Source organism: Anolis carolinensis, unplaced genomic scaffold (genome assembly GCF_035594765.1).
Source record: "Anolis carolinensis isolate JA03-04 unplaced genomic scaffold, rAnoCar3.1.pri scaffold_15, whole genome shotgun sequence".
NCBI lineage: Eukaryota > Metazoa > Chordata > Lepidosauria > Squamata > Dactyloidae > Anolis > Anolis carolinensis.
In genome coordinates, this window is record NW_026943826.1 from 7611542 (window position 1) to 7624537 (window position 12996).

The following is a 12996-nucleotide window of genomic DNA, read 5'->3' on the forward strand; positions in this document are numbered from 1 at the left end:
ATGGTCTTATGGAACCATCTACATGATCTTTGAGGGTCCCTTTCCTTATCTATCGTCTTCTAAAGGCCTTATGAGATCATCTAGATGGCCTTTGAGGGTTCCTTTCCTTACCTATGGTCTTATGAAACTCTCTAGATGGTCTTTGAGGGTTCCTTTCCTTACCTATGGTCTTATGAAACCATCTAGGTGGTCTTTGGAGGTCTCTTTCCTTACCTATGGTCTTATGAAACCATCTAGATGGTCTTTGGAGGTCTCTTTGCTTACATATGGTCTTATGAGATTGTCTAGAAGTTTGGGAAGAGGGTAGTGGGCAGGTCAAGACCTTTCTCTGCCGTAAGCATGAGCACAATGTCCTCAAAGTTGCACCCAATGGAAATCCCCTTTTTGCAAGCCATTCCATATCTTTTCTGTGTAGGCTGAAAAGCAGATAATGTTAAGAGATGGATGGCACAATGACAGCGGGGCCATACATTATTTGTCGATCCTACATATCTTTATTTCAAAGTTAAATGATTGCTGAAAGCATCATTTGTTCTCGCTGCTCTTATAGGAATTGGGAACGAAAGCAACTATTTTTGCGTTCCTCACTCATGTTGTTTGCCGATAAGAGAATGATAAGAGACTGGCATCAATCTTGAAACAAATGGACACAAACATTATTAAACAGAGGAATTAAATAGGAAATGCGGCTTTTTAGCCAAAGAAAGGAAAAGGGAGAGTAGAGAAAAAGAAGATAATAGAAAGAGAAACAAGAAGGAGGGGAAGGGGAGGAACATTATTTTATATTTAATGTAATATTACTAATAATATTAACGTATAGTGATATAGTACAATATAGTAATTTAATGCTTATACTGTGGTATGCTAATAATATATTGTGTGTACATTTGATTTGTAAGCCGCTCTGAGTCCCCTCCGGGGTGAGAAAAGCGGGATATAAATGTAGTAAATAAAAAATAAAATAAATAAAATAAAATAAATAAAATAAAATAAAAGAAGGAAAAGAGATAAAATTTTACAGATAGCTATGTTAGCTGTGACTTCGGTTGGTTGGTTACGTATTAATAATATTATGCTATACTAATAATATAATATATTGTATATACAGTAGAGTCTCACTTATCCAACATAAACGGGCCGGCAGAACGTTGGATAAGCGAATATGTTGGACAATAAGGAGGCATTAAGAAAAAGCCTATTAAACATCAAAATAGGTTATGATTTTACAAATTAAGCACCAAAACATCATGTTATACAACAAATTTGACAGAAAAAGTAGTTCAATATGCAGTAATGTTATGGTGTAATTACTGTATTTACAAATTTAGCACCAAAATATCACAATGCATTGAAAACATTGACTACAAAAATGCATTGGATAATCCAGAACGTTGGATAAGTGAGACTCTACTGTACATATAATATTGATAATAATATTATAATGTAATAAAATATAATAATAATACACTATTATAATTGTATATTATATATTACATGTAATATTGCTAATAATATTGCAATATAGTGGTATAGTACAATATAGTAATATATAATGCTTATATTGTGCTATACTAATAATACAATTTATTGTATGTACATATAACTTGTAAACTGCCCTGAGTCCCCTTCGGGGTGAGAAGGGTGGGATATTAATGTTGCTAATAATAATATTAATATTAATAATAATAATACTGCAAGTCGCTTCTGGTGTGAGAGAATCAGCCGTCTACAAAGATGTTGCCCAAGGGATGCCTGGATGTGTTAGTATCCTGCGGGGAAGCTTCTCTCATATTTACACAAAGGACCAGCCATTGCCAGAAGGGATAGAGTTTCATCTATGCTCAAGCAGAGAGCTTTGAAATGCTTGAACACAAGCTCTCTGAAGCTTTAGGTGGTCTTACTGCCTATTGTAGGGAACACCAGCTGATTCCTAATCCATCTAAAACACAGACCAGCCACTGCCAGAAGGGACAGAGAGTTTCATCTATGCTGACGATCGTGCCATCACCGCTCAAGCAGAGAGCTTTGAAATGGAAGAACAGAATCTCTCTGAAGCTTTAGGTGGTCTTACTGCCTATTACAGGGGAAACCAGCTGATTTCTAATCCATCTAAAACACAGACCAGCCACTGCCAGAAGGGACAGAGTTTCATCTATGTTGACGATCGTGCCATCACCGCTCAAGTAAGAAGCTTTGAAATGGTTGAACAGAAGCTCTCCAAAGCTTGTGTTTTTGAATACATTATAACTGTATCCTTAATTCGCTTCTGACACGATAAATAAAATAATAAATACATAAAATAATCGGTGGCTTCTTCATTCCAATCTCGGTTGTCTCTATGTTTGTTCAGCAACCTACCTGTATGCTTTGATCTGGACCCACTGGTTTGTGTTGACCAGGACGGTGGAGTGCAGGACGACGGGCTTGGAGCCGAGGTCGTAGGTCATCTGTACACGGCCGTCCACAATGGCCAGGGCAATGTAGTCGGATCGGTCCAGAGCCTTCCCGCTCCAAAGGATGAGGCCTTGCGTGGCTTCCGTCTTGATGCTCAGCTCAAAGTGGTTAGACTGCAGGGCCTTCTCGCTGCACCAAGATGAGAAAAGAGGGCATCAGCTTTTGGCATGGAGAGGGGACCCCATTCTGCACCCAACACAAAGTTTTTTGGGGTGGAGAAGCATCCTTGACATTTGAGTGACTGTCATATAATCACCCTCTGGACATAGCAATTGATGTTTTGGTTTTAATTATTGTTATGTTGCTTTATAACTATATTAGTATATTGTGTTCTAAATTTATGGACTGTTTTTCTTATGTAAGCCACTCTGAGTCCCTTTGGGGAGATGGAGGCAAGATACAAGAATAAAATTATTATTTATTATTATTGACACAAAGACATAGTATGACACAGCAAACGAGATCTATATGCTGGATTTTGTATCACAAAATCACAAGTCGAACACTTCCCAAGTGTTTAGGACTGTGATGTATTATTATTATTGTTGTTATTATTATTTTATTATGACACAGCAAACAAGATAGACATGCTGGATTTCATATCACAAAATCACATAATAATAATGCAAAAGGCCACCCTACTGGGATCTGCGCACATCATCCGAAAATACATCACACAGTCCTAGACACTTGGGAAGTGTTCGACTTGTGATTTTGTAATACGAAATCCAGCATGTCTATCTTGTTTGCTGTGTCAATAATAATAATAATAATAATAATAATAATAATAATAATAATAATAATAATAATAATACATCACAAAGTCCTAAACACTTGGGAAGTGTTCGACTTGTGATTTTGTAATACGAAATCCAGCATGTCTATCTTGTTTGCTGTGTCAATAATAATAATAATAATAATAATAATAATAATAATAATACATCACAAAGTCCTAAACACTTGGGAAGTGTTCGACTTGTGATTTTGTAATACGAAATCCAGCATGTCTATCTTGTTTGCTGTGTCATTAATAATAATAATAATAATAATAATAATAATACATCACAAAGTCCTAAACACTTGGGAAGTGTTCGACTTGTGATTTTGTGATACGAAATCCAGCATGTCTATCTTGTTTGCTGTGTCATAAAATATAATAATAATAATAATAATAATAATAATAATAATAATAATAATAATAATACATCACACAGTCCTAAACGCTTGGGAGGTGTTCGACTTGTGATTTTGTGATACGAAATCCAGCATGTCTATCTTGTTTGCTGTGTCATAAAATATAATAATAATAATAATAATAATAATAATATAATAATAATAATAATAATAATAATAATACATCACACAGTCCTAAACGCTTGGGAAGTGTTCGACTTGTGATTTTGTGATACGAAATCCAGCATATCTATCTTGTTTGCTATGTCATACAATGTCATTGTGTCAATAATAATAATAATTATAAATACTATTAATATGAATATTAATATCATTATTATTGTTCTAATATCCATAACACAAATCCACTCAAAACGAGGAGGAAGTGTTATGAGAAAACTGCTTCCCAACAGTCATGGTTCACACACACACACGTGTTATGGAAGCTTCATACAACTGCTTCTCAATATTCATGAAATGGGCTAAAGCTCTGAAAATGGCAACAAAAAAGGGAAGACTCTTATTTTTGTCTTCAGAGGCACATCAATCACCAAAAAAATCCCATTTTCTGGCCCGGACTGTACGTCAAGGCATCATGTTTTCCCAGAGAAGGCAAAGAGACAGTTGTTTGGACAGGTTTAGAGAAGAACGGAGTCCCGGAGGAAAGGTTTTCAACATTTTTTGGCTGCCACAGAAATGTACATGAACCACACAAGATGACAACACATACACAATAACAATAACGGAAGGGAAAAAAAGTGTTTCGTCCCCACGACAGACGCATGATAGAAATAACCAGCAGCTCTTGAATGAACTGAAAGTGGAGTAAGGAAGAAGTTTGAATGCAGTTCAGCCACAGAGAGGCATTGAATTATTGCCATAGTTTGTAAGCCTTCTTGAGTCTCCCTTTGGGGGTTCGAAGAGTGGGGTAGAAGTACAGTAAATAAATAAATTTACTGAAAGATTTTTAAAGAGAAAAAGAGTGATCCAACAGCTCTTTGCTAAATAAGAAGGGACAGAAAGTTTCATCTATGCTGACGATCGTGCCATCACTGCTCAAGCAGTGGCTTTGAAATGGTTGAACAGAAGCTCTCTGAAGCTTTAGGTGCTCTTACTGCCTAATACAGGGAAAACCAGCTGTTTGTCCAGAGTCCTGTTACTAAGCTAGCCATATAAACATTTGGTCTTGGCAACTAGACATTTGAATGAATCAATGAATATATTGTCCGTCATTACAAAGAAAATAAATCAAGGTTGCAATGAGATAGTCGTCATGCAATAGGGCAAGGCGCAATGCGGGAAAGACAACGACAATGGACATCAACAACACCAGAGACACGAGTGCAAAGCCTTCTTGGGACTCACCTGATATCCAGAGGATAATCCAGAGCATCAGGACTTAGAAGCAGGAAGAAAGGGGAGGCATGCAATAAGCATTCATGTGGCAAAGAGGGAACTGCATGGCGGGGAAAGTGCACTGTGAGCAATCCCTGCAGCCCTTTCTGAACACAGATCGGGGGTGTCGTCCATTAGAAGTGCAAAACCATCGCTGAAATAACAGTCCCTCAATAGTAGAGGTGAAAGCAAGGAACACAGCCCCTTCATCGTTCCCATTTCAATCCCAAGAAATGCCCATATTGCTTGCTTCTCGCCTGGATCATTGCATGTGAGAAGGAGGATTGAAAAGTCCCCATCTCTTGGCTGATCAAGAGGTCCAGAGCTTGCCAAACTGTGTCAGCGTGTCAGCTGTGGCATCGAGGTGTGTAGCCAGCTGGTATAAATCACTACTGACCGAGAGAGGTCGTGAGTTCGAACCCAGCTCAGGTCAGAGTGAGCTCCCGACCATTAATAGTCTAGCTTGGTGTTGACCTACACAGCCCAAAAGACAGTTGTATCTGTCGAGTAGGAAATTTAGGTACCGATTTATGTGGGGAGGCTAATTTAACTAATTTATGACACCATAAAATCCTTCAGCAGCGTGCAGAAGAATGAGGAAGTACTCCATCAAGGACTCGGTGTCACAAGTGGACGGTGAAGCAGTTGGAATCAAGTGCACCTTCATGAAGCCGGAAGCTGGAAAATGTGAAATTGCTTCTGTGTCTGTCTAGATATGTCATATGTCTAATGGCATTGAATGTTTGCCATGTATATGTGCATTGTGATCTGCTCTGAGTCCCCTTGTTGTATGTCTAATGGCATTGAATGTTTGCTGTGTATATGTGCATTGTGATCTGCCCTGAGCCCCTTCGGGGTGAGAAGGAAGGGCGGAATAGAAATACTGTAAATAAATAATAAATAAACAAGGCCTGGCTGCTTCCTGCCTGGGGGGAAACACTAAAAAAAACAGGGGAATTCCAGACAGGAAACAACCAGGGTCAGATAACACCTCTCAAAAAAGAATTCTCTATTATTACTTTATTTGCTTGGTTATTTATGTCTTATGGTATGCAATGTTTTTAATTGATTATTTTATATGACTGTTGTATCTTTGTTCTTAATTTTTGCCATGTGTTTTAAACTGTTTATACTTTCTTTCTGTTTGGGCTGTGCCCCATGTTAGCTTCCTCGAGTCCCTTCGGGGAGATGGTGTTGGGATAGAAAAAATAAATAAAGTGTAAGTAAGCAAGTAAGTATTCCCCCAGGCAGGAAGCAGCCAGGCTTTGAAGCTGCAAGGCCATTCAATGCTAATCCAGGTGGCCAACTGCAACATTCCCACTCGCCGCAGACAAGAGTTCTTTCTCCAACCCTGGGCATTTCACAGATATATAAACTTCACTTGCCTAGTTTCTAACAGATTTCACAACCTCTGAGGATGCCTGACATAGATGCGGGCGAAACGTCAGAAGAGAATGCTTCTAGGACATTGGCACACAGCCTGGAAATACTCTGAGCAATCCTTTGCATAGAGTATTTGCCTAGACAGAATATTTGCCTAGATTGCAATAACACTGTGCCAGAGGGGGGCGGGAATGAGAGACATAACATCTTTGTAAAAGTTTCACACCGGACTAGATCTAGACTTCAGTATCAGAGCATCCGTCTTAACGGAAGGATCAAGTCCCGACTGGGAACATTTGCCATCCCAAAGATCGTGGTTTTCATTTCAGAGGGGAACCTACACTGAGCTTCAACCCAAACTTTAACTACGCTCTCCATGGTGCTGAACCTCACTCCGTTATAGATTCAGCACATTGGATAGCTCCACTTTCTGTGCTTATTCCCAATTAATGGACCGGTGACATGGCGGTTAGTGGGGAGAAGTGTTTACAAGTGTGCGGAAAGGAAGGACGTCTACTTACGCTGGAATCTCATTGGTCAGTTGGCTTGAAAACAAAGAAACAGAGACATTCAGGACAAACAAAGAGAGTGAAGGAGAGACAGAGAAGCGAAAGAGAGAGAGATGGACACTGAAAGACAACACAAGAGAGAAACAACATACAAAATACTCCAAATGGGACTATGGGAAACAAAGGGTGGGGAACAAAGCTGCTGAAGCAGTGTCAATAAATCCCAGAATCCCCCAAGAAAATACAGAAAAGGGCTCAGAGACATAGCTAAAAAGCCGGGCTTGAAATCATAAATTTTAAGTAAATTCTTCATGAGACAAGGAAATACACACAATGGTAGTCAGACATGATGGTTGAAAGAAGGGTTTGGCAAAAGTATTATTATTTTTTAGCCATTGGGCATAGTGGTTCGGGGATTCTGGGAATTGTGGTATCTTTTCTACTCTCTAGTGTAGTATCAACTGGCAGAAAGTGACCTCTGTGAACATGGGCTGTAAACAGCAATTGTGGGAGAAGCATGAAATTCTTCAGAAGCATGAAACGAGAAACCCTCTCCCCCATGAAAATCGGCTCGACAAGAAATCCTACTTTCATGTGCATCCGAATTTGCCTCCTTGCCTTGGAAAGAAAGTGTGTGTGTGGTGGGGTGTGCAGGCAGACTGCCAGTGCCTGCAGCCAGGCGCCTTTTACTCTAGAGTCAGAGAGGCTCAGCTGCAGGCATGCTCTGGGTCTGTCTGCACATCCCGCCACACATACACTCTCGGAGAGTGTGGCAGGTCATGTGTGGTGGGGTGTGCAGGCAGACTGTCAGTGCCTGCAGCCAGGCGCCTTTTACTCTAGAGTCAGAGACGCTCAGCTGCAGGCATGCTCTGGGTCTGTCTGCACATCCCGCCACACATACACTCTTGGAGAGTGTGGCAGGTCATGTGTGGTGGGGTGTGCAGGCAGACTGTCAGTGCCTGCAGCCAGGCGCCTTTTACTCTAGAGTCAGAGACGCTCAGCTGCAGGCCCGCTCTGGGTCTGTCTGCACATCCCGCCACACATACACTCTCGGAGAGTGTGGCAGGTCATGTGTGGTGGGGTGTGCAGGCAGACTCTCAGTGCCTGCAGCCAGGCGCCTTTTACTCTAGAGTCAGAGATGCTCAGCTGCAGGCATGCTCTGGGTCTGTCTGCACATCCCGCCACACATACACTCTCGTAGAGTGTGGCAGGTCATGTGTGGTGGGGTGTGCAGGCAGACTCTCAGTGCCTGCAGCCAGGCGCCTTTTATTCTAGAGTCAGAGACGCTCAGCTGCAGGCCCGCTCTGGGTCTGTCTGCACATCCCGCCACACATACACTCTCAGAGAGTGTGGCAGGTCATGTGTGGTGGGGTGTGCAGGCAGACTCTCAGTGCCTGCAGCCAGGTGCCTTTTACTCTAGAGTCAGAGATGCTCAGCTGCAGGCATGCTCTGGGTCTGTCTGCACATCCCGCCACACATACACTCTTGGAGAGTGTGCCGGGTCATGTGTGGTGGGGCGTGGAGGCAGACTGTCAGTGCCTGCAGCCAGGCGCCTTTTATTCTAGAGTCAGAGACGCTCAGCTGCAGGCGCGCTCTGGGCCTGTCTGCACATCCCGCCACACATACACTCTCGGAGAGTGTGGCGGGTCATGTGTGGTGGGGTGTGCAGGCAGACTGCCAGTGCCTGCAGCCAGGCGCCTTTTACGCTAGAGTCAGAGACGCTCAGCTGCAGACGCGCTCTGGGTCTGTCTGCACATCCTGCCACATGTACACTCACGGAGAGTGTGGCGTGTCATGTGTGGTGGGGTGTGCAGGCAGACTGCCAGTGCCTGCAGCCAGGCACCTTTTATGCTAGAGTCAGAGACGCTCAGCTGCAGCACACTCTGGGTCTGTCTGCACATCTTGCCACACATACACTCTCGGAGAGTGTGGCGGGTCATGTGTGGTGGGGTATGCAGGCAGACTGTCAGTGCCTGCAGCCAGGCGCCTTTTACGCTAGAGTCAGAGACGCTCAGCTGTAGGCACGCTCTGGGCCTGTCTGCACATCCCACCACAACTACACTCTCGGAGAGTGTGGCGTGTCATGTGTGGTGGGGTGTGTAGGCAAGCAGGCCTGGAGTATGCCTGTAGCTGAGCGCCTCTTCCTCTAGAGTAAAGGCGCCTGGCTGCAGGCACTGGCAGTCTGCCTGCACACCCCACCATACACACACTCTCTTTCCAAGGAGAGTGTGTGTGTGGCGGGGCGTGCAGGCAGGTCCAGAAAGCGCACACGCCTGCATGCATGCCCCAAGCGTGTCAGGTGCCTCTTACTCTAGAGGAGAAAGAGCAGGTGACAGGTAAGAAGAACGCACAGGGGAGCCAGTGAGTGGGAAGCCCCTCATTATGGTCTGATTTTTAGACTCTGAAATGAAAGAACTGTGGCGCAGGCTGGATAGCAGCCAGCTGCAACAAATCACTCTGACCAAGAGGTCATGAGTTTGAGGCCAGCCTGTGCCTGTGTCTGTTTCTGCCTCTGTTCTATGTTAAGGCATTGAATGTTTGCCTTATATGTGTGCAATGTGATCTGCCCTGAGTCCCCTTCGGGGTGAGAAGGGCAGAATATAAATACTGTAAATAAATAAAATAAATAAACTAAGAAAACAACAACAATTTTGGGAGGCTTACACAAAATGGATCGGGGGCCCAACGAAAGCCAGGCTATGAAATAGGACAAGATTTCCTCTGAATGCATATGTCTAATTTCTAGTATTGCACTAACTAATTAACAACTGATGGGTCAATGGACTGTAATAAATATTGTTGTTTTTGTTGTTGTTTTATTGCACTTAGAACTCCAGTTGAACCTTTAGAGATTGAGTTTGGGCAAAGCGAGCAAAGGAAGGCAGCGCGGAAAAGATAACAGTTCTAATGAATTTCAATATCTTGCTTTCTGCAAAGCTAAATATTTGAGGGATAAAGGACGATTGTATAGGGCCAGAGGATAATTCTTTGCAGGGTCATCATTTCTCCCCTTCTCAATGCTCAAAGAAAACTATTTCCTACCCTCTAAATTGAAGCCTGATGATCAAACTTGCCTTTACCCAATTCTTCTAACCCAGAGGAGATGCATTTACCTCTTGGTCACAGCATTGTGGTATTCTATGTAGGTCCTGCCATTAAAGGCAATGGCCTCGGAGTCTCCTGCTGCCTTCTCTATGATGACTAGAAGGATAGAAACAAAAAGAAACACGGCTTTACTGTCATGTTATTGGACTCTTCACATGGGCGAGAAATGGACCACAGGTTGTATTTCCTGGGATAGCAGGTATATTTGTTTTCGAGTCTTATTGGAGCAGAAGATCTTGATGGCACTGGATAGACAACTACAACTATGGTTTTGTAAAGCTTCTCACATCCTGACAGGATGCCACTTGGTGCTGATTTTATCTTCACCCCAACCCAACTGGCCACATCGTTGTTTCTTCACATCACATCTCCCTTGCCACAATCCGTTCTGCATTCTAGACTCACCTTTCTCACAGTGAGCCCCAAAGAAGCCCCTCTGACAGGCGCATTCGTAGCTCTCCAAGCGAGGATTGCACATCCCTCCGTTCTGGCAAGGGCTGGGCTTCTGGGTGCATGGGTGGGAGCGGAAAGTGGAGATCTCGATGGCGCTGCGAATGTTCTCCTCCTTGAGAACTGGGATGCCTTTGATGGAAATCTGGTCAGAGAAGAAGAAACAAGAATGAAAGAGGATGAAACAAGCAGCAGGAAAACCCTAACACAACATAAAGAATCCCAAGTTCAGGAATCACAACACAATCATGAAGGTATAACTAGTAACATTTGAGCAAGAATACATGAACAGGAAGACAGAAAACTTCCAGGATATATTAAATCCAAAATCAGAGCTTGACTTGAACCAGGAACAAGAGAACTCAGGCTTATCTTCTCACTCAAACGCAGCGTTGCCTGAACTGACCTTAAGGTAAACAACTTCTTTAATAGACACCCATGAAATCATTATGTTTCCCGTGAATTTCTTTCCCAACTTACCCACGTAATCTCTCTGAACAATGCAATCTATTTTTGGCTCTGATTTGTAAATGACAATTTTGTTGATCTCCGTAGGTGCAGGTGGGTTCCCATGGGGACTCTCCTTCTCACTCAGCTCCTCACTTGATTTCTTATCTGCTGTTGCTGCTTCTAACTCCCCTGCCTGCCCTTGAGGCTCTGTAGTTTCCAAGCCGGTTTTCTCACAAAGAGAACCATCATTTCCCAGACTCGAAGGCCCATCACTTTGTGCCACAGGAAAGCTCACAATCCTCTCTAAATCATCAGTTAAACCAGTGGTTTGCAAACTTATTTGGTCTGCTGCCCGCTTTCTAGGAAAAATATTACTCAGCGCCTCCTGTAAAGGGGGTGTGGCTTAGAGGGGTGGGTGTGGCTCCTGCTGAAGAGGGTGGAGCTGAGCCTCTCCCCTAGTCCAAGATGCAGGGCTGGGAGGGGGCGGGGCCACAAATGGGCAGCCAGGACTGGGATGGGCGGAGTTACAAGCTCTGAGACAGGGCTGAGCTTCTATTCTGGTCCTGCGGCGCCTGCCAAGACACAGGGTGGGGCTAGAGGAGGGGGCGTGGCCTCTTCGCAAGTGCCTCACGGGGTGAACCTCTATACCCGAACCACTGTGTTCTAATAAGCGCCTCAGGGGAGGTATACAGAGGCTCAGCCCTGTCTCGTGCTCTTGGGAAGAGGCCCCGCCCCTAAAAAGGCCTCTCAGGAGAAATATAGAGGCTCAGCCCTGTTTCGGGCTCTTGGAAGGAGGCCCCACCCCCTTCCCTAGCTCCGCCCTCTGTGTCCCAACAAGTGCCTCAAGAGAGGTATAGAGGCTCAGCCCTGTCTCAGGCTCTTGGGAAGAAGCCCCGCCCCTAGCCCCGCCCTTTAGTCCTAAAAGGCCTCTCAGGAGAGGTATAGAGGCTCAGCCCTGTCTCGGGTTCTTGGGAAGAAGCCCCGCCCCTAGCCCCGCCCTTTAGTCCTAAAAGGCCTCTCAGGAGAGGTATAGAGGCTCAGCCCTGTCTCAGGCTCTTGGGAAGAAGCCCCGCCCCTAGCCCCGCCCTTTAGTCCTAAAAGGCCTCTCAGGAGAGGTATAGAGGCTCAGCCCTGTCTCGGGTTCTTGGGAAGAAGCCCCGCCCCTAGCCCCGCCCTTTAGTCCTAAAAGGCCTCTCAGGAGAGGTATAGAGGCTCAGCCCTGTCTCAGGCTCTTGGGAAGAAGCCCCGCCCCTAGCCCCGCCCTTTAGTCCTAAAAGGCCTCTCAGGAGAGGTATAGAGGCTCAGCCCTGTCTCAGGCTCTTGGGAAGAAGCCACGCCCCTAGCCCCGCCCTTTAGTCCTAAAAGGCCTCTCAGGAGAGGTATAGAGGCTCAGCCCTGTCTCAGGTTCTTGGGAAGAGGCCCCGCCCCTGCCCCTAGCCCCGCCCTTTAGTCCTAAAAGGCCTCTCAGGAGAGGTATAGAGGCTCAGCCCTGTCTCATGCTCTTGGGAAGAGGCCCCGCCCCTAGCCCCGCCCTTTAGTCCTAAAAGGCCTCTCAGGAGAGGTATAGAGGCTCAGCCCTGTCTCATGCTCTTGGGAAGAGGCCCCGCCCCTAGCCCCGCCCTTTAGTCCTAAAAGGCCTCTCAGGAGAGGTATAGAGGCTCAGCCCTGTCTCGGGTTCTTGGGAAGAAGCCCCGCCCCTAGCCCCGCCCTTTAGCCCTAAAAGGCCTCTCAGGAGAGGTATAGAGGCTCAGCCCTGTCTCAGGCTCTTGGGAAGAAGCCCCGCCCCTAGCCCCGCCCTTTAGTCCTAAAAGGCCTCTCAGGAGAGGTATAGAGGCTCAGCCCTGTCTCAGGCTCTTGGGAAGAAGCCCCGCCCCTAGCCCCGCCCTTTAGTCCTAAAAGGCCTCTCAGGAGAGGTATAGAGGCTCAGCCCTGTCTCAGGTTCTTGGGAAGAAGCCACACCCACTCCTCTAGCTCCGCCCCCTGTGTCTTAATGGGCGTCTCAGGTGCTCAGCCCTGTCTCAGGCACTTGGGAAGAGGCCTGCCCCTCCTCTGGCCCCGCCCCCGTGTCCTAATAGGT

At 45.1% G+C, this 12996-nt stretch overlaps 1 protein-coding gene across 12 annotated transcripts in view; it reads right to left on the reverse strand.

Annotated features, from left to right (window-relative positions):
• The window catches only part of agrn (agrin), a 471015-nt gene that overhangs the window by 13039 nt on the left and 444980 nt on the right, over positions 1-12996 (reverse strand). For 6 of the 12 annotated variants that reach the window (XM_062965817.1, XM_062965810.1, XM_062965812.1 and 3 more), the window contains 5 exons: positions 10425-10614; positions 10028-10115; positions 6927-6950; positions 4993-5025; positions 2359-2583 (listed from right to left, as the gene is read on the reverse strand). In XM_062965817.1, the coding sequence (XP_062821887.1) occupies positions 2359-2583; positions 4993-5025; positions 6927-6950; positions 10028-10115; positions 10425-10614 (560 nt within the window). The remainder of the gene's footprint in view (positions 1-2358; positions 2584-4992; positions 5026-6926; positions 6951-10027; positions 10116-10424; positions 10615-12996) is intronic. The other 6 variants (XM_062965816.1, XM_062965815.1, XM_062965820.1 and 3 more) reach the window with 3 other exon arrangements.